The 24,914-nt window shown below is 45.8% G+C and overlaps 1 protein-coding gene across 1 annotated transcript in view; it reads left to right on the top strand.

Moving 5' to 3' along the window:
* Positions 1-5,543: 5,543 nt before the first annotated feature.
* Positions 5,544-24,914, top strand: part of exoc2 (exocyst complex component 2) — a 31,447-nt gene continuing 12,076 nt past the window's right edge. The window contains exons 1-10 of the mRNA XM_060067575.1: positions 5,544-5,744; positions 7,715-7,891; positions 7,991-8,117; positions 10,641-10,754; positions 12,157-12,281; positions 17,133-17,213; positions 19,009-19,154; positions 19,960-20,041; positions 20,187-20,289; positions 21,326-21,444. Of these exons, the coding sequence (XP_059923558.1) occupies positions 5,627-5,744; positions 7,715-7,891; positions 7,991-8,117; positions 10,641-10,754; positions 12,157-12,281; positions 17,133-17,213; positions 19,009-19,154; positions 19,960-20,041; positions 20,187-20,289; positions 21,326-21,444 (1,192 nt within the window). The 5' untranslated portion in view covers positions 5,544-5,626. The remainder of the gene's footprint in view (positions 5,745-7,714; positions 7,892-7,990; positions 8,118-10,640; positions 10,755-12,156; positions 12,282-17,132; positions 17,214-19,008; positions 19,155-19,959; positions 20,042-20,186; positions 20,290-21,325; positions 21,445-24,914) is intronic.

Below are 24,914 nucleotides of genomic sequence, written 5' to 3'. Positions count from 1 at the left end.
ATAGTATTGAAATAATGACCATTTTATTCAACATTGTGGTGATGAGCTCCATTGATTGCTAATGACAATTCTTAAAATGAACGATTTCAGAATCACCTTTAACCAATTATTTGTATTAGTACATTATAGAACCAAGAACATATATATTGGCATGTGTGAACCGAATGCAGCATTCTATGGTCAGAGGAGCATGCACTCTTACTTGAACTGCTCACCTCGTTTTTTGGGAGTTCATCAGATGGCAAGACTTAGTGCTTTTTTCTAAGCCCAAATTGTCTTCTGTGTTGTCGTACTCTTAAACATAATCCATACGCATCTACTAGTGTTTCCTATTAAGCCTCATTAAGTGTAACTGTTTTCAAACTGAATATAGCCTAAGCCTCTTACTCCCACTTCTGTGGGATTTTGTAAAATATTGTTCCAACATATTTTCTTTAATTATACCTTTCCAGGGGGAAAATACCTTTTTTATATCGTGTGTTTGTCTTACTGATAGCTTGTGTGAGTGGGAGCTATTGATTGACAGGCATGAGCCAGCTGGCGCAGAGCCTCCAGAACAAGTTGTCATCGAGCTGCTCTATCATTCGTGTCTGTGATTATGCTAGTGAGTCCAAGGTCTTTCAGTGAGAGCCTGAAGAGTTCTCCCCACCCTGTGACACACAGCTCTCGGTACCCCCTACGATTGGGGATGTAGGGGGCGAGAGGGCACAAGCTAGGCGATTTCTGCTCCCCTTGTGGGCCTCTAATTGGAAAATTTGGGTGGCCCTGTTTGTTTATTTTAGTGGAATGCAGTGGGCTGTGTTTTTCAGGCATTTTCTCAACTCTGCTCCACCATAGAGGCAGGGGTGAATTAAACGACAATATGGGTCAAGGGTGGCCCTATGTGCGCGTTGCCCCTACGCCAGTCCGCTCTCCTCCGGTCGTCCCTGGACAGTTAGCCTACTACCCGCAGGCAACCTTGCTGAACCACTGGTTATCACAGTCGTGTTTTTCCATGACCCAGTCGGGCAACAGACCTAGGTGGACCACACTGGAATCTCAGACGGAGAGGCGGACATAATGGCAGGCAGACACAAATATTTACAGGATCATGGGTTACATTGTGTAATGTGTCATTGATTGATGCTTTGTCATTTAAAATCGAGCCATAGCCCCCCCCCCCCCCCCCCCCCCCCGCTCCTTGACCACCTTGACTAAGACATTTTCTGGGGGAAACACTGCATTCACATGTTATCTATTATTGAGGTGGGTTCTTCTGTTTTTATAAAGCTCCCCCACCCCCCCTGCAAGATAGCGGAATTATAAAAGTTCACTAAGTCTTAAAGATGTTTTCCGCTGCAGTTAGAGGAACTCTGTGTCTCCAGTCACTAAAACCGTCTGAAAGCACAATCCTTAATCTCCACGTTTCTATTTGTTGTTCCAGGCCTTTTTAAATGAGATGTTGGTTCCTATTTGCTTTTAGTTGGGCCTACATTTAAAATGAAACTTGAAACCAACAAACAGATAAATAAGACAACCCAAGGATAATAAACCCTGGGGGCGGACAGGCGAAGAAAGAGAGTAGGCTGGAGAACCAGGCTGACGCCCAGTAGACTGGTTATCCAGTCCACCATCGGCCACAATGTGGCCTGACTGACTGCATCTCGCTGCTCACAGAAGACATGCTGACTAATCTCCATAGCTGATTGACTGGCCAATCTGAATTTCATTTGAGAATGCATTGCTAAACAAGTCAATGCTACTACTGCTTGACTTTTAGTATATTTCCCTTGCACAATATCTTGTCAGTTCATGTGCGCCCTAGTTCTTTGGCTGTTGATTGATCACCCTTCTTTTATTGTCAATTTGATCATTCATTTGTAATGTCCTCCTCTCTGTTGTTGACAGTTTTCTTTCCCCGGTGGTTTATTGAAGATCAAATTTAAGGCTTTTGCAGCTGGCCCTGGTGCGAGGAAGAACTGCGGGCGAGCTTTGAGTTGTTAGAAAGCTCTGGTCAAGACGTCTGATCAGACCTGTCATTTTGTGCAAGGAGATGTTTGACTTGCTCTGTGCATTCAGCAGCAAGGGGCGTCTGAGGGGGTCAGGGGCAGGGAGTAGCCGGTGGTGATCTTTGAAGGAATCTGGTGTTTGTGTAATGTTGGGGAGCACTGAGTGGTATGGTGTTAGTGTCCGGGGTTCCATGCCGCCACTGTGGTGGACTAGCACTGATGATATCCTGGGCGACGGGGTGGGGGCTGTGTTGAAGGTAGTTGGGGTGATGAGTTGTCTGAAAGGGTTTCTCTGTACACACACACACACACACACACACACACACACACACACACACACACACACACACACACACACACACACACACACACACACACACACACACACACACACACACACACACACACACACACACACACACACACACACACCCCGCTGACTGCCAATCACTGCCACATGAGTAAGAGAGAGAGGGCCTTTGAGCTCCGGCCACCAGTGGATAATCCAATCCCTAGCCATGAACACCTCTTTCTAGGGCTGACACGTGTGTTGACATGGATGGTCACAACTGTTGTTCAAATACATGTCGGCCACATCTTGGGGATGCTCTTTGGTCCACTGAGCTTGTTCAGGTCACTATATGATTACCTGCTTTGGGGTTACCCTCATGTCCAGGGGCATCAGACAGAACCTCAAAGCCCATTGAAGAAATCCCTTGACGTGACATTAGAAAAAATGCTTTGATGTTAGTACATAGGGTGATGAAATTGGGCGTCTCTTCCAAACCCCTAGCATATAGTTCCACATGGTTGTAAGGGTGAGGTACGCAACAACGGCAGCTACAACTTCTAATGTGGCTTGTGTGTCGGAGCAGAATAGTCTAGTTTTATGTGTCTGAACATCCAGTGAATCTGCAATTTGCCCTACATTACCGTCAAAGTACGTATGAAAGGAAAGCCTTTCCTCATGGTCAAGCAACACAGCATGGTGAGGCAGGGAAAAGTCCTCCCAGCGTTGGCAGCATCGCGAGGAGTTCCACAGCTACCACAAGAGTAGTTAGAGCCCTGCTGTTTATTAGTCAGCCTCCAAGGAAAACAAACCTGCCGTTTCAGCCCAATTACTAGATGGAGGGAGTGATACAGGGGGGTGGGGATGTGCTTGCCTGGGTGCGTGTGTAGGAAAAGGAATAAACCTGGTTCTGGTTCTGTCATGAATTCAATTAAGCCCATAGTGCATTGACATGACCCGACACCAGTTGGAAACAAATGGGTTGATTGGGTTTTTACGTGGATCCTCTTGTGCCCCCTAGAGTTTCAGGTGCTGCATTGAAAGTCTGTGAATACAGGACAACATTTTCCAGCCTGATTTATTACAAAGAACGTAAAAAAATAAAATAATCCATGCAGTGTATTTTAAATGCTGGATTCTAAGTTACTGACAAGGTTTTATTTAGCAGAAAGGTCTTGATGCTGTGTGTGTGTGTGTGTGTGTGTGTGTGTGTGTGTGAGAGAGTTAGAGAGAGAATGAGAGAGAGGGGTCTGGGCAGTGTTCCCGTGTCCATGCATGGCCCCCAGAGTAAAGTAAACACAGCGGCTCTTTTCTCATCCCAGCCGTCAGCAGGCTCTCCCCTGCCTGCGCCAGAGACCACACACCCAGACACACACACACACACACACACACACACACACACACACACACACACACACACACACACACACACACACACACACACACACACTGCCCAGACCTCGCCGCAGATCCTCCACACACTCGCATGGGCTACACACAGACCACACAGCGCCAGCTCGGTCTCTCGCACCGCAACCTAGTCGACCTGTCATTCTGCCCAGCCTCTTGGTGTGGGTGCGTGTGTGTCTTGGTAGACAGGCCAGCTAGCTATCTTTGTGCACGTGTATTTCCAATATGGGGTTGTTAGGGTAGGGAGGTAGGGGGGTTTGTGGGTTAAGGATATAACTCCTGGAATCAGCGATTCCATACCATTTTAAATGTTTTCAAAATAAAAGCCTAGCCCTCTGGCCCTCCTTGCTCCCTTTCTAAACATTTGTGATTGATGAAGGATACGGTGGGCACTTGTTATAGGCCTGTTCACCTCTTATCGAGAGAAGAGAGAGAGAGAGAGAGAGAGAGAGAGAAGAGAGAGAGAAGAGAGAGAGAGAGAGAGAGAGGAGAGAGAGAGGAGAGAGAGAGAAGAGAGAGAGAGAGAGAGAGAGAGAGAGAGAGAGAGAGAGAGAGAGAGAGAGAGAGAGAGAGAGAGAGAGAGAGAGAGAGAGAGAGAGAGAGAGAGAGAGAGAGAGAGAGAGCGCGCGCGCGCGCTTGTTCTGAGGTATAACATTTCTAGGTCAATACATTCCCCTTTGCACTTGTGTATACAGTCATTCAGAGTCCGACTACGAGGTTTCAACCAAAGACAAAAAGGTTCCATGCTAATTATGCCTATTTAACGACACACTGCACAATCAGTGATGACTTCCACCCCCATTTCAAGTATGGATCTCACACTGAACAAATAAAAAGGCATCTGCCTGAAGCAAATTGTAATTTACAAACTTCTCTTTGGTGGTGCTCTGGTTTTATACTTTTTTACTATTTTTTTTTTTAATTTAGAGTGTAGAACAAGTCGGAGAACATCTTCTATTGGTCGACGATACCAAGCGAAAGTTCGTAAGAGAGCCGTTGAGCCGATGTGAACCTGGCCACAGGTCCGATCCGTGTGAACCCTGCGAATTGTTTGTGGCGAACGTGTTTTGGCTCCGTGGCAGAGAGGGATGAAGCTTCACTCATGCTGCTTCAGACACTCTGGATTAATCAACCCTAGCATGACCTGGCAGTCCTTTTATTAACAAACATCTGTGCCGCTGACATACATCCGTTCATTATTTTTCTTACATTTCTTTTTTCTCTTCGCATTTTGGAAATGTTCCTGTCTTTTTTCTTGTCTTCCAAAAGCGCTCCAGCAGATCTCCCTAAATGCTTCCCTCTCAGGTACCGCAAGCACTCAGCCAGCCCTCGATTGTGTTGTGGAGGAAAGAGGGTGGAGGGGGGGGGGGGTGGGCTTCCATGAAATGATCCGGGAGACTAGGTTTATTTATCCTTCACCGTGAGGTTTACATTCCTCCTTCCCTCCCCGCTCGCTCCGTCCGCTCCTCCATACTTTGCGCCCTACTCCATTTCTCCCCTATTATCTGAGATAACTTTTCCAGTGCTGTGCAAATGGGCCTTCGTTATTGCAAGACCTGCTCTGGCCCTTACTTTTGTTTTGGCGGTAAACAATATGTATCGCTTGGCGTACAGAAAAATACAATGTCTCTTTGTGTTTGTGCTTCATTTTTGGAAATCGCTCGACGCATGAGATACAATGTCCAGTAATGTCTGTGAGATAAATTTAGCCAAGAAGCTTTTTGTATTCTCTAAAAATGAATATAAAGGTTTACCATCCCTCTTTAGTTTGTCATGTTTGCGCAATTGATTGTACCTTTCAACATTTTGCAGCTTTCTTAAAATGAAATGGTTTTCCATGTGTGCCTCATGTTGCTTTTCTTCTTCCTTTTTGTTCCAGCTCCCAGGGATAATTCTCCCTGTATGAATATATATATATTTCTGCCTGCCTGACTCCACCATGTCCCGTGCCCGCCCGCCCCCTCTGGTCACGGGTATCTCGCCCAACGAGGGCACCGCCTGGACCAAAGTCACCATCCGGGGGGAGAACCTCGGCATGGGCGCTGCTGACTTAATCGGTAAAGACTTTGTACAGGATTAAACGCCCAAACACAAGGAGCACTTTTTACATGCCTTTTTATTTTTGTTTTTGACCTATTTATTGGATCAAATTCATAATAGTAATCAAATTATTTACCCAGTGTGATTTGAAAAAAAATACTAACATAAATGAAGACCAAATATTTAATTAGTAAGCTAATAAATACGTATTTTGTAAATACGTTTTTTGGACTTTGAATTTTCTATTTAAACTCATTTATTATTTTGTAGGGCATGAAGGCCAATATTAATAAATGAAAGAGATTAGATAAATGTATTGTTTGTTTGCTCGCTTTGTTTTGCTACAAAGACATATACACCATTTCAAGCAGCGTATTGTAATACACTGCTTGAATATTTGAATTTCAAATTTTTGTTGGACTAACTTGTGTTAAAGTAAAAATTATTTGACAGCACAAACTCACACATCATCCCAAGCAATTGATGTGTTGTTTACATTTTCTCTGAATATTTTTAAAAGAAGAATCTAAGATTTATGTTATTTTCAACTTTTAAATCAATTTATGAATTACCGTTACATTTTCAGATTTGTGAAGACACAATTTGAATTTACGCTATATATATAATTAATATACATATAATTAATAAATTGGGTAATAAATCATTAAAATAAAGAATTTCTCGACTAAGAAAATACCAAAAAATATCTATATAATTCTGGACTACTGCTATAAATAGAAAAAAAAATCTATATTTGTTTTGAATAGCATAAACCTTTTCCTTTGATCGTATGCTGAACATTATGCCTCTCTAGCTACTCGTTATTCGCCTACCACACATACAATGTGGAAATAACCTTCCCACAAATATTTACGCTGCCCCACATAGATTGAGAAATTCAAGAGCTAATCACCTCACGCATATTACATATGTTGAACCTGAAAAACTATAATATCTACAGAGATTTATCATCACCCAATTTGTGAGTACGCTAGGGTTGTACGTTCTAATTTCTGTGGTAGGCTTTCCTTTTTTCCCTTATAGATACTTTCCCTGTTCACTAATTCCCCCATGCTCCATTTCTCTGGCATGTTGGCGGGATGGAGACCAGCCCAGCATGTGGTCACACACACACACACACACATACACACACACACACATACACACACACACACGCACACACACACACGCACACACACACACACAGACACAGACACAGACACAGAGCGCGCGAGAGAGAGAGAGAGACCCATGCTTGGCATGTGGTCTACCCGGCCAATGATGCATCTCTATATCTGACCATGAAACTTCCCCGGGGACTGGATTCAGCCAATTAGATGCAAAGAAATATGTGCTCTGCGAGCGCATATGTATTCAAACAAAGTGGCCGAAGGAGGAGAAAGGAGATCAGAAGCAGGAAGTAAGCTCTAATGGCCATGCTATTTAAGGTTTTATGAGCCATTTGTACAATTATTCACGCAAGCCGTTTGATTAAGTATAACCCCCCCCCCCCCCCACCCTCCCTGGGAGCCCTCTAACTTCCCTTAGTTTGAAATGTTGAAGCAATCTCCCTCTACCTTAACTCCAATCCACCAATTCTACTGCCTGACACTTCTGACACTTTTCAAGAGGGTCCAGAAAACAAAGAAGAGCGATGTAAAGGGGTGATAGTGGCAAGCCGATAACAAGCCACTTAACTGTGAAGTGTCCTGAAGTTGTGGATGTCTTGAGTGAGAGAGCGGGGGGATGGGTGGCGAGAGAGTCACGGCCACCCATGCCCATACACTTCAGCCCCCCGCCCAGCCAAACTTCGACCCTTACACTCGCAGCTTGACTAAACTTATCCGCCGTAGCACCGACGCCGTCCACGCGAGCACCTCTTTCACCCAGCACGCTTTGTTTATTGGCCTCGTCTAATGTTGTGTCCATCGCCCTCTCCGGCTCTGACTGCATGAGTAGCTCACTCTTTCTCCTTTCCCCCCCCCAGGCCTGTCGATCTGCGGCCATAGCTGTCTGCTGACGGCCGAGTGGATGTCCGCAAGTAAGATAGTGTGCCGTGTGGGTCCAGCCAAGGACGACAAGGGGGAAATCATCGTCACAACTAAGTCCGGAGGCAACGGCACCTCCACGGTCTCCTTCAAACTCCTCAAGCCCGACAAAATTGGTGAGACACCGCAAGCACACGTGTCTCGAGTCGCAACATCTGGGCCGAGTTACAGGGATTACTGAGCGGAATTGTTTGCCTTCTACTTTGATGGTGCAGGTATCCTGGACCAGTCCGCCGTGTGGGTGGACGAGATGAACTACTACGACATGCGCACGGACCGCAACAAAGGCATCTCGCCGCTCTCCCTGCGACCCAGCAACCCCCTGGGCATCGACATCGACAAGTATGGCACAGGAACACGTGCATGCATGTGGCGCGCACATGCACGTGGATTCAGAAACGTGCCATTTCAGAAACAGGCGCATGCCTTTAGGATAAATCCATGGTAGTCCTCTGGTCTAGCCTCAAGATCCAAAAGTTTCGTTAGTCAGTCTTTGAAAACCCAAAAATTATTTACCAATAATGTCAATACTCAACAATGTACCCTGAAAACAACATTGAGGGGAAGAAAAGCTACAACAACTGGGGCTAAACTCAATGAAACAGTAAGCCATTCAAACAAGTATTAAACTTTGAAACGTTCGCAAAGTCATGGCTTCTTCATAAGATTAAGGTTTGGAATATGCTTTGCATCCCACTCCTGTGGACCCACCAGTTGAGAATGGCTGCTCTAAATCACTCAACACGGCCTCGCATAGCCATAAACACAGGCACACGATTCATGTGAGACATGGTTTTCATCCCGAGAACAGAAACAAACTCTTCCCTCTCCTAGTGCCCGGCAGTTAGAGGCTCAGCCGCCTCTTAACGGCTGGCCATAGAGTGGAAACTTGACGATTTATTCACAAAGTGCTGTGAAGGACGGCAGAAAGGGATCTTGGAAACAATAAATTGAGCAACCCGAACCCACCTCTGCCACCTCCCCCCTGTCAGACGGCACGTGGGAGGGCAGTAATGTATGGTTTGTGTAGTCAGGTTCTGGCCTGTCTCGCTTTAATGTTTGTTTGGATTAGAAGGGCCAGAGGGCAAGTGACCACTCGTGGCCGAAACTAGACCTCCATTAAACATGAACGCTGCCCAGGGCTGATCCCTGCTGCTGCCAGGACCTAACCCCTCCCAGCATGTTCAATGTGTACAGTTTAATTTGACAGGCATTTATGAGCCCTCTTCGTGCTCAGTGGAATCTGGTTTTGACAGGAAAGGCTTTTCGGATAAATGAAATCCTCCATTGGCACAGTGTTAGCGAGGGAGTTTTAGTAGGTATTCAGCATTAACCCACCATGATTTGAATGAATATTTCGCCTCCCTTTTAACTGGTCTTATCCCAGGAAGATAATTCAGACCAGAGGCCGTAAAGAGGAAGCCTTATCCAGTGATGTCAACAACCTGTTTTCATTCCTTTCGGCCCACATGCCGGAACTACTAACTAAAACACTAATGTGTAACCAGAGCCACCCAACTTATTTGAATTTTCTTCAGTTTTCGAACATACAATCATAATCTCTGACTGTCTCTGAAGTATGAACAAGGGACAGGAAGGCTTTAAATATGTGCCAACTTATGCATAAGAATTTGGGTTATGGTTGGAGATGAATGGCTCCTGTTGCTCTAATTATTACATGATGACATTATCTGTATCCAATTTAGTTGTTGTAATGTAATAAATAGAGCAGGGGAATGATAGTCCAAAAATGTCAAAATGTTATAATTTGCAGAAGGTAGTGCTTATGATATTATGACATTTGTTTTATCCCATATACCGGTAGTTGTCTTTCAAACCCCAGATTGTAAGCGCTATAAATTCCCTGTTCTTTTGACGTCCTTGGTCATCATCCATTTAGCATTAGAAGAATATAGTGCAATATACTTTGAAAGGGTCTCCGTTTGTGTGCAATCTTTCACTTAAAAAGGTACCAGGTACCAGGTACGGCACCTGGTACTTACACAGCGATGGAAACGCAAAGATAGATGGGCCGAGGCGAGTTGAGATGTTACTGTCGGTGGACAAGGGGCATTGGTGTCTGCATAGGCTGCTACAGCAAAATAGATGGTAAAAATGTAACCGGAAAGGTTAACTTGGCATACGTCATTTTTCAAAAGTTGCCTGAACAGTTAAGCTGAATCTTCCACTATGTTGTTTCTAAGAGCATTCCTTGTAAAAACTTCTACCGGTTGTAAGGAAGAGCAGAACAAATTTCTCTTAATAATAGAATAACAGATTTGAATTGTGTGTGTGTGTGTGTGTGTGTGTGTGTGTGTGTGTGTGTGTGTGTGTGTGTGTGTGTGTGTGTGTGTGTGTGTGTGTGTGTGTGTGTGTGTGTGTGTGTGTGTGTGTGTGTGTGTGTGTGGGGTGTTGGTGGAGGGTTTGTTTGTGTAGGCCATGGGTCATTAGGAGAGATCAAACTTCTGTAATGAGTCCTGGGTCCTCCAGGGGCACCCAGGCGTCACAGTGGGCGCTTCCCACGCCGGGGCTTAATAGCTTGGCTTCCACTTGGCTATAGACTGCCTCCTGCTGGAAGTCATGATTCAAATACATTCCAAATCAAAAACGTAGGATCTCAAGATCGCATTCAAAGCTCTTTTCAAAGCTTTTTTATTAATAATAATATCATATACCGGTATTATAAATCCATATATCTATCTATAAAAACAATGAAAAAATCTTGTTCAAGTGTCAGTCATGCATTAACTTGTGCACTCGGTTCATTCATACATTGTTATTCTTTATCAATCTCATGCACACATTTTATGGTTTGTGTTCATGTATGGATTTTATTATTATCCTTTCATCTTCTCTTCTCCCAAGGGGTAAACTCCTTCAGACGGACATGGAGCAGACGTTTCCGGGGATGAGTGGGGACTTCACCAGTGAGAACTTCTCTGCCACCTGGTACCTCATAGAGAACCACTCGGGCACCGGGTATGTCCTACCACAATAACAATTGTGCAACATGTTGCATGTACTGTAATCTTTAATAGAAAAAACATATGAGGGCAATGGCTTTTTTTTAATAAGGCTTTAGTGTATGCCGTGTAGGTCTACACGCACTGTGTTGGCTCATCTAACGGATTGTAAAAATAAATAAGAAGCAAACACACATTTTACGAACTTTTTTAATGTTCATTGTTAGCATGTATAAACAATTAAACAAACGTCTATTTATATCTATATTCTGAAATGAACTGAAGGATCTGTTGGTCAACGGTACAGAAACAGAAAACAAAAGAAGCAGTGTGCTGTATCATGTATCGAGACAACATCCAGGCAATAACAAAGACTAACAATAAACAATGAAATCGCTGTTAATGTTAGCACAAGCTCCTTTTTTTAATCAACCTCCTACATCATTTTGAAAGACAACAAGTCCCTAAGAGTATTGCTTTAAGGCATTACGTTTATTGTGTGTTTGTGGAACTGTACACTTTCCAAGGGTCAACTTTCTAAAGAACTCTGCCTTCACCTCTGACCATGTAGGCAGTTTTTCTAAATAGAAGCTATTGTCACAATATATTTTCTTATTTTTCTATTCCTGTTTACAAATCATACCTTCTACTTGACTACAATTCATTTCACATTTTTATCCAAAGGATTGTTTTTTGTTTGCAAAGAACCATTTTGAAAAACGAAACATTATAAAATAGTACCTAAATAACAAAATATACACCCATTTGGACCTCGTCGTCTACTAACGCTGCATAAAGACAGAGCCCCTTAAATAGATAGAGGTTGAACTGTTTAAGTCCCCCTTGGGCCTGTTAAATTTAAACCATTCTAACGGTTAATAATTATCAAAACACCTGAACCTGAAATCGGTTCTTTGCAACGTAGAGGATCCTGTGTGTGCGTATTGTATAAAGGGCCCACTGTGGTTCATTGATTCTTCCAGAACCTAGAGTTGACCCCTTAACCCCAGTGCTCTGTAGCGCGTGTTCTCTGCCATGTCAGCTCGGTGCCGAGCTATTTTGGCCTGTCTTGGCTTCCTCCGTCCTCCTCTGCGCCCTCCCCCTCCTCACGTACCCTCTCGGTAACCCAGACCCCAGGATCCAGCCTGGACAGGGGGGCCCTCTGTTTGGAACTGGCTGGGTGGCTGTTTCTTCCTGCCAAGGACGCCTCACTCAGGACACTGACACAAAGACAAACCTGCGTGTCATTGTTTTTCTCTTTTGCCTGTTGAGCCCATCGAACAAACCCTCGAACTCACACTCACACACGCACACACAGGATCCTCTAGTCTACGTCACACATTACCAAGATCAAATGCAATCCTAAGAGATCTTTTAATGTGTTCTTCGTTATTGAACGTTATTATTATTTTTTTCAGATTCGACCAGTTGCGCTTAGCAGCTAACAACCTGAAGAAGCAGGCCACTAAGAAGAACGAAGGCAGTCTGGCTTATGTCAAGGGAGGCCTCAGCACCTTCTTTGAAGCCCAGGACGCTCTGGCAGGTGAGATTTGTATTCCTTCGCGCGTCTGTTGGGCTGGCAGAGCGAATGAGCGCTAATGAATACGCATATTTCAAAACTGTTATTCTTTAGCCCATTTATTTTTTGTTGCTCTTGTTTGGAAAGAGTGCCATGTGTTAGGTAAGACCCCCTTGACTACACCCACAGTCACACCAGTACGCGCTTGTGCACGATCTAAGAGACACATAAACACAGAGAAACATAGTTACCCCCGTTCTCCCATACACACTCACATACGTGAGTTAAACACCAGTTGATTAAAGAGCCCCATTTGGATAACATGCGAGGACCCTGCCGCAACGGGGGCGAGGTTTGCCAACTTCAACAGGCTTTATTTCTCGTCCATTAAATGGAGATCAGCAATACCTGCCGTTCAGTGCAGTGCAGCTCATCTCTACAGCTGCTCCCGGTCTCTAGACCTACTCCTAGTCTCTCCAGTGGCTGTTGTTCCGCCAGGTAGCTCCAATCATTGTTCCACTTTATCATTCATATGCTTTGTCTGTTTACTTTCCGCTCCCATATTGCCATCCTGTTACTTCCCTCGCACTATTTATAAGAAAATATGCTGCCTCTTGTCATTATTATTATTATTTCTTTCTCTGTTTGTGGCCCGTTTGGGGAAAGTAGCAGTGTTTTCATTGTTGGTAGCTGAATGTAAATAAACTGAGCAGCCAAACACAATGCAGGGCCCAAGCATTAGGACTGATAGGGCTGATAACGGGCGAGATATGAGCAACGCGAACAATACGCAGCCGTTCTCACGACGTCCCCTCTCCTGAGCGTGCCCAATCTGTGCCCATCGCCTCTTGGGAAGCGACAAGGTCAGTCACTGTACCACTGATGGACTCGGATGACCCGTTACCCAGGGAGTGGTTTCATGAAGGTGGTTCAGTGAATTGATTGCGATAATGTTAATGCCTGACCCAAGAGATTTGGAAGAGTGGTAGTGTGCTACCTTGTAGACAGCAGTGTATTCACTCCTAGCCAGGCGCAGTTAGTTTAGAACATGGTTGAATCCTTTCTTTCTCTGTCAAGTGTCTGGCAGTTCTCTCTGCGGTTTTTGAGTCTTCCCAATTAAACCTCAACTCCGGCGCAACTACAAAATACTTGGGGAAACCATACGTCCTCAGCCCCGTGGTTTGGGGTTATGCTCAGTCAGTTTTAAAAGTGGTGCGGGCTACTAATTGATGTTTAGCCTGTAGTGCTTCCAGCCCTCTCAATCACCCCATAAATTCCTGTATTTCTGCTCTCGTCCCATGTTTGTTTTCTCTTCTGCCTGCATGTGAGAATTTTATTGATGGCTCTCAGGAAAGTCTGGGTTTTTATTAATAGTGCAGTGCAGTGCCGATGGCTGGCTGGAAACGTACAGTGGCTGGCCAGATCTGGAAAGCATAACAAGCTACACGGAAGAGAAAAGTCACAGAAGGACGCAAATAGTTGCCTTACATCTTACGCATTGCACAGTTTCTCTCGTGCTCTCCCTGGCTGTCTTCCCTTTTCATTGATAGTTTCCTCTCGTATTTGCACTCGTTCAGTCAGAGGGCTGATGTGGGTCTCTCTTCCAATTGCATTAGTGTGAAATATTTCCATTCACTTTTAGAAACGGACAACTTGCTGTTCTATACTTACCCTCGCCATTCGTTTTAATGTTTGCTACTTCCTATACACATTGCTGTCCATCGTCAGCCAGGTCTAAATAAGGCTACATTAACAAACACAATCATGACTTTTTCTTAATAGTTTATAAAGATACATTGGACCTTCACGACGACGGCAATTCACGAGGTGAATTGCCTCTCCGCAAGAATACGAGTTGGTAAAGTGAATAGGGCACTCAGGTAAACGTATTATTGGGGCATGGGAATAGGGGGGTCTTGGAGTCTGCTCGGATTTACAGGGGATCAAAGGTCAGATAGTGAGAGGGGGGTTACACAGGAAACAACTTGTTCTATAAACTCTCCATATGAGCCCCAGTAGAAAGTGCTGAAGGAGAAGGGGGGGGGGGGGGGGGGGGGTAGGTAGTGGGGTAGGTTGGAAGAGGGGGGGACTGTTTTGTCAGCAAGCTTTGGGGAACAAATTGAACTATGCTCCTCAGTGTCTCCTGGGACACATCCGCCTGGGCCGATTGACTGACTGACAGACTGTCACGAAGGGGGAGGGGGGGGGGGTCACAAAAGAAATGTTGAAACTGGACGTTTTTTTCTCATTGTTGTGTGAAGAGGAAGTCTCCCGACAATACAGGAAACGACAAGCTACCGTGTTCAAGAAAAACGCCAGATTCCCAGGACCCGCTCCCTCAGTCAAAACATCTCCAGCTTTAGAATCCAGGGACGCTGTATTTTTATTCTTATTCAATCTTTTTCCTCGGGAGTCTCGACAGTACCAGGAAGTGGAAGCAGAAGCGCCAGCTCTTCCTCGGGGTCCGGGCTGCGCGTGTCATCCGGAGCCTGACCCGCCGCTTAGGTTGTTTAGGTTAGCTGTGACGTTGACGCCCACCCACCACCAACCCCCCATTCCCCCCCTCCCCCCTCTCCTGGATGTGTGTGTGACCGCTTGCAGAGGACACACAGCTGGCAGCGGAGTGGGGGGATGCTGGTAAGGGGAGGATGGAGGGGGGCGCAGACAAGAAGCAGACCTACCACGAGGGACTGAGACCGAGATAGTGTGTGTCTCTTCTTTTTTTTATTTTATGCATATGTATACAGTGCCTTGGATCCCTTTTTTCCCCTGTATAAACGGACCCTTCCTTACACGTCGTCTATGACTGCTCCACAGAGACTAGACAGGACTTAGAAGGGTGGGGGCTCCAGTGTCTCTGCCGATCCCTTCCTTTCGTAGCTTTCCTCGAGCCTCCAACCTGTAAGATGTGGCGCTGCATATGTACATACAGAATGCTTCTGTTCCCTTGTTGATTTCCCCAACATGAATGCTGAATGCGCAATATTAGATACACACATTTTAATATTGTGTGTATCAATATTCTCCCTGACTGTTTGTTATAAAGGTGTACTGTTACATGTATTTGTGTAGGATCGTACAGTGTAGGGCTAACGATTCGGTGTGCTGCTGAACCGTAGGGTTTAATTAATAATGAATGATAACAATATATATTGTTAAAATAATAACAAAAGATGTATTGAAACGTGAATTAAATCTTGCGTATGCAGTCGATTTCCTTTTGTTATTTGTCACATTGCTGCTTCTTTGACCCAACACTTAAGGCTGCTACACACTGTCGGCCATCTGAAACGTTTGTGGATACTCGGACTAGTTCGGGAACAAATCTTTTCCGTGTGTTCAGCTGTGCTGGAAACTTTTGGAACCACGCGGACAGTTTCTGGTCCGATTCAACATGCAAAGTCTGAGAGCGTTGGCATCTGAGGTTTCTGGCCTTTGATTGGTTGTGTGCTACTAGCACACAACCAATGATTCGCTAGCACACAACCAGCAAATCAGCGGGTGTGGGAGGTGCGGACTAGCGTCACGAAACTAGTGCCTGCATCTCGCGCAAGCGCAATATGTAAACACTACTGTGTAGTTGGCAGTAGTCTGCGTGGTGTGTTTTACTGCAACCTTACTGCCGAACGGTTTAAACGAGAGGCACCAGAGTGGTCGGATATAGGCAGTTGGGTGTTGGTTTGAGTCTGCGGTGTGTAGGCCCCTTTAGTAGGTAGCCAATCACAAAAACTTCTTGGAATGTCAACAAAAGCAAGTTAGCACATCGCTAATGTAGAGCCTGTAAAATGCCAGAAGTTTAGCCAGAGCCTAAAGACCACTGTTCTGTCTCGGGTCTGGGAACACTTTTGCTTCCCTGTAAACAGTGACAGCATCGGCCAAAGAGTTGTCGATACAAGTGTCACGGTATGTAGGCTCTGCTCGGACAACCCACACTATGACTCATCTGCGTGCCGACCTCAACCCCAGTGTGTCGGGGGAAATAGGAGAGAACAGCCAACGCAAAACGGGTAGCATATGTGTAATTTGCTATATAAAAAATATGAATAAAGTCAGCGATAGGTATGTTTTTTCGATTTTCCCTGCCTAGTTTGTAATGGCATTACTGAAATGAGAAGATTGTCATCGTGTGGGTATTTTCTTGGATCGTCAGGTATGTGTTTAGTGCATAGTTGAGCAGGCCTCCCAAACCTCCTCCAGTCCTCCTTCACTCTGTCAATAAACCCACCACTGCCCCTCTCCCTCACTACTGCACATGGTTTATTTATTCATATGGACAGCCAGGGTCTCTTTCTTCGCTCTCGCTCTCCATCGCTCTCGCTCCCCTGCCCTCCCTGCCAGTAAAGTCACATGTCCCCTCTTAGCATCATTTTTGCTTCCTAGCTCTCCTAGGGGGCCATGTTGAAAACCTGGTGTGCTGACCGTGGATGGTCAGGTGAACCCAGGAGGCCGTGTGGTTACGGTGGGAGAGAGAGACATGCTTTGGGCCAGAGTCGCGTGGGAAACTGGCGCGGACCAGAGGGGGGAGGGAGAGGGCTGACGGAAGTGTCTCCAGGCGTCTTGAGATCTTTGGGTTTGGGGGTGGAGGGGGTGGAGGTTATCTACCATCAACCACCGGGGTTGGAGCTGTTTATTGTTTTACCTTCACTTGCCGAAATTAAAATTGTTCCGGAATAGCTGGATGCAAAGTGGAATTTAGCATGACAGTGTGGGGAGTTGCTTCAGAACACAAAGAGAGCCATCAAAATAATTGTTGTAATATTTGTTTTTAATATGGCCTACCCTCTCTGCTTCCCACACACAACGTTTATGAACGCCTACAGTTATGCTCATGTTTATTCCCAATTGATTATTGAATAATAGGGACTTGTGTTTCAGCGATCCACCAGAAGCTGGAGTCAGACGGCACGGAGAAGGTGGAGGGATCCATGACCCAGCGTCTCGAAAACGTCCTCAACAGTAAGAAATCCGTCTCTCCAAGTGCCTAACCTCGAGGATAATTAGAAAGTCTCTTTGGTCTCAGGACAAATAGGCATTCATGATGCCAGCAGATGGCGTGTGGATCTGTTCCAAATAAGTTATTGTACAAAAGAACTGGGTTATTTTGTCCTAAAAAGTAGATTCATACATAGACATCCATGTCTATATCGCTTTGTTTTCCTGCTGCAAAGCCCAGAGTTCCTTTCTTGAAGTTATCCATTTGGTGGATTGCTGCAACTTTAAACATTTTCTAAAGTTTTCAGATGTACACATTTTTATTCTCTTGCCACATGGTAGATCCCTCATTTCCGTTGTATTTCTTTGCTTTCCATTTGCATACAAGTAAGCAATTGCTCCCACTGCCTATGGGAATCTTTATATAGGCGTCAGCATACCAGAAGGATAATACCATACTCGTAAAAATACATTGGCTGTTATGGAATAAATGGCCGGCAAGAAAAATAGATGGTATTTTCTAATATGATAATCTTAATGAATTAACACTTGAAAGCATAGGAAGTTTAGGTTTATTCTAGCAGCATCAGTTCAGCCTCATCCATTCAACACATTTGGATCTCACACCACTCACACACACATTATTAAAGTCCTTTGGCTGCACACCGAGCTTCATGTCAGCAGATCCATGGCCCTGTATGTGACTGCCATAACGGAGGGTCAATAAAGCTGGTTCCTTCTCCTCCCTGGGTCTAGGGTAAATAAACCACCCCGGCAGGACAAGGCTTTTCATCCCACCCGCCACAGTCATGTGGGTCCTCACCACACACACACACACCCACCCACCCACCCACCCACCCACCCACACACACACACACACACACACACACACACACACACACACACACACACACACACACACACACACACACACACACACACACACACACACACACACACACACACACACCAACCAGCCCACAGTGTGCCCCGGCCGAATCGCAACCTCATGACAGCTCGTCAGTAATGCCATGCACGAGAAATGTGAACTAGTCGTCTTTCCCCTCAGCCCTGTCTCTCACCTTATAGGGGACAGGGTGGTTTGATTGAAACAATTTGTTATTTGGGGCTTTCCCCCCCCCTAGCCCGCCACAGGCCACCCACAATGCGGAGGCGTAGCGTGCATAGTGTGGTCCGGTCGAGGTGGCGGTTGTCAGAGATAGCCGTCATATCGGTGCTCTGTGGCTCGGCCTGTCTCCTGGGTCAGACAGTCTGGACCATCAGGAGGAAAACCAGAGAGCCCCTATTTCAGGAGGGAAATATGGTGTCCATGTTTATTTCTGCAGTACCTCCTCTCCTCCTCCCCTACCGTCACCCAACACATACAATTACCAGCCCCTTGTTTACTCTGTGGCTCCTCCGTCACTCACTCACTTTTGTCACTCGCTCTCTCTTTGTCTCTCTGTCCCTCTCTCTCTCTGTCCGTCTGTCTGTGTCTCTCTCTCTCTCTCTGTCTGTGTCTGTCTGTCTGTCTGTCTGTCTGTCTGACTGTCTGTATCTCTCTCTGTCTGTGTCTCTCACTCTCTGTCTGTCTGTCTGTCTGACTGTCTGTATCTCTCTCTGTCTGTGTCTCTCACTCTCTGTCTGTCTGTCTGTCTGTCTTTGTCTCTCTGTCTGTCTATCTCTCTGTGTGTGTTTCTCTGTCTGTCTGTCTCTGTGTATGTGTCTCTCTGTCTCTGTCTCTCTCTGTCTCTCTCTCTGTGTCTCTCTCTCTTTCTGTCTGTGTCTTTCTCTATGTGTCTGTTGCTCTGCCTGGTAGGGGCGAGCGACACTGCAGACACTCTGTTCCAGGAGGTGCTGGGACGGAAGGACAAAGCGGACTCCACCCGCAACGCCCTCAACGTCCTGCAGAGGTTCAAGTTCCTTTTTAACCTGCCACTCAACATAGAGCGCAATATCCAGAAGGTAAACACACACACAAACACAACTAAGCACACCAGGGTCAGAATTGAATGGGGCTTGGGGCGTTGTGGAAGAAAATATAACTGCCACCAAAAGTGGGATGACAAAGGCTTTTAAAGGCCCCTGTGAATCAAGAACTTGGTATTTGACTCTCACTGTGGGTCTTGATTTTCGTTTCAAAGTTATCCAAATATTTGTTAAATGCCCTGGAAATGTATTACACTGAGGCAAAGAAATGTACAAATATTTGTCATCCATTAGGTGGGGCTAAAGGGGCTAAAATGAGAAGTGATCACAGTTGCTTGGCAGTACAAAAATCAAAATCAAAAAATCTAATGGTCTTTACTAGGGCTGAACGATTCGGGGAAATAATCGAATTGCGATTATTTCGACCAATATTGCGATTGCAATTTTCTTTTTAAAGTTCCTTATGTTCTGTTATATTCACTAAACAAGCAATTAATCCTTCTGGTGTATGACAAACATAACACAACATAGGAAGCAGTCAACATATAAACTACTCATTCCTTTTTGCCAGGCCTATGTGTTGAGATGAGTTGATATTATAATACCTTTATTTAACTATTAAATTGTAAAATAAAAATGAATACGAAACTTACTGATCCCAAGTCAGTAACAGAAACAAATCTCCCCCCCCCCCCCCCCCCCAAAAAAAAACGCAGCCTTTGCGATTTGCATATCGCGTTCTATTACATCGCAATGTCGGTTTAAATTCGATAAATCGTTCAGCCCTAGTCTTTACCAGCCAAAGCTTGTAATATCCAGTCACAATTCTGTCCTTTCCTAGGGCGATTACGATGTGGTGATCAACGACTATGAGAAAGCCAAATCCCTGTTTGGAAACACTGAGGTGCCCGTTTTCAAAAAAGGTGAACCCGTTTTACCAAGGTTAATTATTTTCAGTATTATAATTTGTCCTGGTTTCTTCCTGAATGATCCCCGCCGACAAAAGACCTACAAAAGGATCACATCATTTCATTAAACTCTGTTTTGGCTCCCTGTGTCCTTCCGTAGTGTACGCTGAGGTGGAGATGAGGATCGGGGCTCTGAGGAGCCTGCTCTTGGAGAAGCTGTTGGAGACCCCGTCCACCCTCCACGACCAGAAGAGATACATCAGGTCTCTGCACGCATGCGCTCTCTCCGTCAATGTAACAAGGAAACAATATTCACACATCCCTGCTCATGATTCATTTGGTCTTTTCTGAGGCCCTGCAATACATGTTGGTGCCAGGGCACGGTCAACATATTTTTAACCCAGTTGACCATGACTAGTGTATCCTTACAACTCCTAGAACCACTCCATTGAAGGCCCTCTTGTTTCCTGAACCCCGCCTTTCCATTGTCCCTGGGTCTTCACTGATCCCGTCAACCTTCTGTTCTTTCAGTCCCTCTTGTCCTTCTCCTCCTTCTTGCTGCATGTTTCTTTGTCTTTTCATGTTTTCTTTGCGTTCATTTAGTTTTGTCCTTTCTTTCTCTCATGTTCTGTCTTTTCTGTTCCTACTTTCTTCTCACGTTCTAGATTTTCTCGATCCCACCTATCCGTCCATAGTTGTGGTCTCTGGGCCGGTTTATTATTGTTGAGAGCGATCCATCGGGAACAGAGAGAGAGAGCGGCTATCGACCGCACGGCCCATCTTTCATGCCGGCGCATTTAGCGCGTCTCTGAACGCCCACGGGGCTCCTGTTTACTCTCCTTGTGGCGTGAGTGGGTTGGCGGGTTGGGTGGGTTGGTGGGAGTGATGGACGTGCACGCATCCCAGGCACATGTCCGCGCACAACAGGCCTGTAAGAACTGCCTCTGCGCGCCTGCGTCCCTACGCAAGGATTTTGAAGGACGGCCCCTAACGAGGAACAAACGAGTGAGCGAGCAGAGGCTGCTGCGGCAGGCGACCGGAGCCAAGCCGCAGCCCTGGGAGTGACTCAGCCCTGCGCCCCACGGATCACTGGGGGGATGCCCAGGACGTAAACATCGGCTGAGGGGATGATTAGGGCTGGGATGCGATGAGATGGGATGTTTGATGTGTTTTTCCCTGAGGTCTTGCCATAAGGAAAGAGATTCTGTTGGGAGAAACCCATAGCCTCGTTTTCTATGCGTTTTTTTAAATCATTTTTTGATTGGTTTTGATATTCTGTGTGTTGTTTTTTTTGTGCAGGTACCTGTCTGACCTCCATGCTCCAGGGGACCCCGCCTGGCAATGCATCTACGCTCAGCATAAGTGGATCCTGCAGCTCCTGCAGAACTGCAGGGATGAGTTCATTACTGGCCAGAGAGGTAACTTACTATAAACACACACATTTACACACTGGAATTGACTCACCCTCAGAATGTAAAGTCCCTATTTAGCATTTCTCATCAGTGTTGAGTGTCATGTGAATCTCGTTCTGGCTCAGAGTGCCGCACCCCAGCTGCTATTCTGCTGCAGTGGTTCTCTTCTGACCTCCCTTTCCCCACTCTGTCATCCCCCCTTTCTCTCTCGCTCGCTTGCTCTTTTTCCCCTCGCCATGCCTGTGCTGCTAGAGGCCGCAGCATGTTTATTTTCTTACATCCGAATGGATAAGATGAAAGTGTGTGTGTGTGTGTGTGTGTGTGCGTGCTGATGTGGTTGGGGAGGGGGTTAACTTGGATTTAGGTTACATGGCCTGGCATATTAGCGCATACAAACACACATGCGCACGCACATGTACATTGAATGCGGCCGCACAGATGATTTGGAACAATTAATCCCAATTAAGATGTTTCTCGCTTTGAATTATCAGACCAGGGGGGGAAATGTGGATGTAAAACTGTCTGTTCAGGAGAGAACCACGAGCTACTCTAGCAATATGTCCGTACACACACACACACACACACACACACACACACACACACACACACACACACACACACACACACACACACACACACACACACACACGCGCACACCGTAGTTTGACACACAGACTCATACGTACGTGCAGAGTGCGTGCTCTGTGGGTGGCTGGCTCACATAGTGGAGGTGGAATATAAACATGTCAGATGCTAAGGCTAACAGTAGTTTCCGGGGCTCAGGTTGATTGATCAGCAGTGCTGATGCGCTCGCTCACTGCTGTTGCTGCTGCCTCAGTTCAAACAAACCCTCCTTATCATGTCCAGGGAAAGGCCCCCTTGGTGGGGGCACGATAAACAGTCAAATGAATCTTCAGATTACATACTTACTTACATACTGTACATATATTTGGGCTCTGTGGGCCACTTGTACATACCTAGCTCCCATGCGCACGCAAACACATGCATGCACACGCACACACATGAATGCCACTGTCTTGTCATTTCTTAAAAAAATATTATGCTTCATGCTTTGAATGCCCCCGTAACATAGTTATATAAGATTTGCAAAGCCTTTCTGGTTTTATATAATTTTCTGTCATAAATCCCCAAGATTCTATCAAATGGAAATAATAAAAATGCCCAAAATGAATTACAAAGGGGCAAAAAAGCCCATTAAAAACAAATGTGAATCTCCTACCCTGGTGCACAAGCATGTTAACACACATACGAACGCGCGCACAGACACAAGCACAGGCACACTTGTCTTTGTTCATCAGTCTTCTTGGTAGCCCCCTCCCACCAGGTTTTTTTTTCTGCAGCAGCTGTCTCCTGTCGCCCCTCTTGTCACACTCTTCAGACGAGGACCCTCTTTCCTCTAACACATACACACCTGGTAGCTGTTTACCGCACTGTCCCTCCTCGCCCATCCTTTCCCCCTGCCCTTCCACCACCAGCCCTCTTCCCCCCGATCCGTCTCCCGCTCTCTGCGTACCACCCTACCCTGGCCTGGGTACAGAAAAACGCTCTCAGGAACATCCCTCAACCTGAGCAGCCCACAGATACCCACCATTAGAAACCACATCCACCCACCCCACAAACCACACACACACACACACACACACACACACACACACACACACACACACACACACACACACACACACACACACACACACACACACACACACACGTTTACCACCCTGCCACGCCTGCTCTAACAGAGGGCGTTAATTTCTCCCCGCCAGCATTCTCTCCCTCTTGTTCTTCATTCTTGTTCCACAACCGTCTGCAAAACCTCTGCCCAAGCCTGCATTAAAAAGTAGATAAAGGGATTTACAAATTAATATATTTTGACTTTCATCCTTTGCGGACAATGTCCTTACTTAATCTGTAATTGTTGTGAGGGAAAACGGCCAGATAAATGTAGCCAGATGTTATCTTGATGACAAAAGCCCAGAATGTATTCGTTCTATAATTGAGCAGTATGCACTACATTCAATCCATTGCAGGTGTAGGTAGAGGATAAGGTGGTGTTGTCCAGATCCTGTTCTGCAGCCATGTTAGCTGCCCTCACTCCTGGGTCCATCTGTCTCTGTTTCAATGTAAATCCTGAATCTGGGATGTGAGGAAAGTGGAGCGGGCCTGGAGTTGCTTCCGAAGTGTCTCTAAATGCTTCCATCGTGCACGCTCTTGTTATGGCAATCTGGCTGTGCCCGATCCAATTATACACTGTGGTGATCTGATTTCCTGTACAACGCTGTGCCTGCCAAGGTCAATACAATTAGCGGCAAATTGTGTCTATAGGAAAATAACTTTGTCAATGCACACTGATCCCGGTGTTGATACGCTGTGTCGGAGCAACATGTGGTCACAGTTAAAGGCTCAGCCCGTCCTACTCTGGGGTGAATCTGTTAATTATTACCAATCAATTAGCAAATTCTTAAGGGGTGTGTGTGTGTGTGTGTGTGTGTGTGTGTGTGTGTGTGTGTGTGTGTGTGTGTGTGTGTGTGTGTGTGTGTGTGTGTGTGTGTGTGTGTGTGTGTGTGTGTCATAACCCTAACCCTGGTAGAATATAATTGTGGTTATCTATTCGCTGTGATATATAGTGTATACAAACGACATTGGGGGATGTATGTGTCCCTATCTGTGTGTGTGTGTGTGTATATAAGCAGAAAGTAGGCATGTGTGTGTGGTAGAATAGGAATTGTGGTTATCTATTCGCTGTGATATATAGTGTATACAAATGACATTGGGGGATGTGTGTGTGCCTATCTGCATGTCTGTGTGTGTATAAGCCGAAGGTAGGCATGCGTGTGTGTGTGTGTGTGTGTGTGTGTGTGTTGGGGGTTGACGACCTTACGGGGAACAGGAAGCCCATCACCCTGCAGAGGAGCATCAGCCCCAGGAAGTCTGCAAAGACAGAGGCTCATTTTTTACACAAATACAAAGAGCAAAGAGATATGTAAATATGTCATTTGATCAATTAGTTCAAGCAACAATTCAGAATACTCCATTGCAATAGAACGCGCGCACACACACCCAGGCACACCCACCTACACCCACAACCACGCACACCCAAACATTGTGCACGTTGTAGGTTCAACCCCACGTTAAATCTATGCACATGCTAGTATGGAGGACGCCATGTTCAACCCTCACACCTGGATCAACAGCAGTTCTCGGGCATGTAAAAAGAGCAGAGGAACTGCTCCTGGAATGAGAGGACTGTATTGTCCCCCAAGTGGGGTTGCGTGTGCATGGGCTTATGTCGTGATGTGTGTCTGCACTCGCTTAAGTGTGCCTGTGTTGCACCTCAATGAAGAGAATGTCTCATGGTCTTTAGCCTGACTCATTTGGGGGTTTCCTCAGAAATCAAATCTGCATGCATGAGACTGGAGAACCAAAGAAACAACGTAATTGCAAATCTATTCGGC

The sequence above is a fragment of the Gadus macrocephalus genome, chromosome 12 (assembly GCF_031168955.1).
Source record: "Gadus macrocephalus chromosome 12, ASM3116895v1".
Classification (NCBI taxonomy): Eukaryota; Metazoa; Chordata; class Actinopteri; order Gadiformes; family Gadidae; genus Gadus; species Gadus macrocephalus.
Note: the sequence above shows the minus strand (reverse complement) of the source record. Positions and strands in the feature narration are given on the sequence as shown.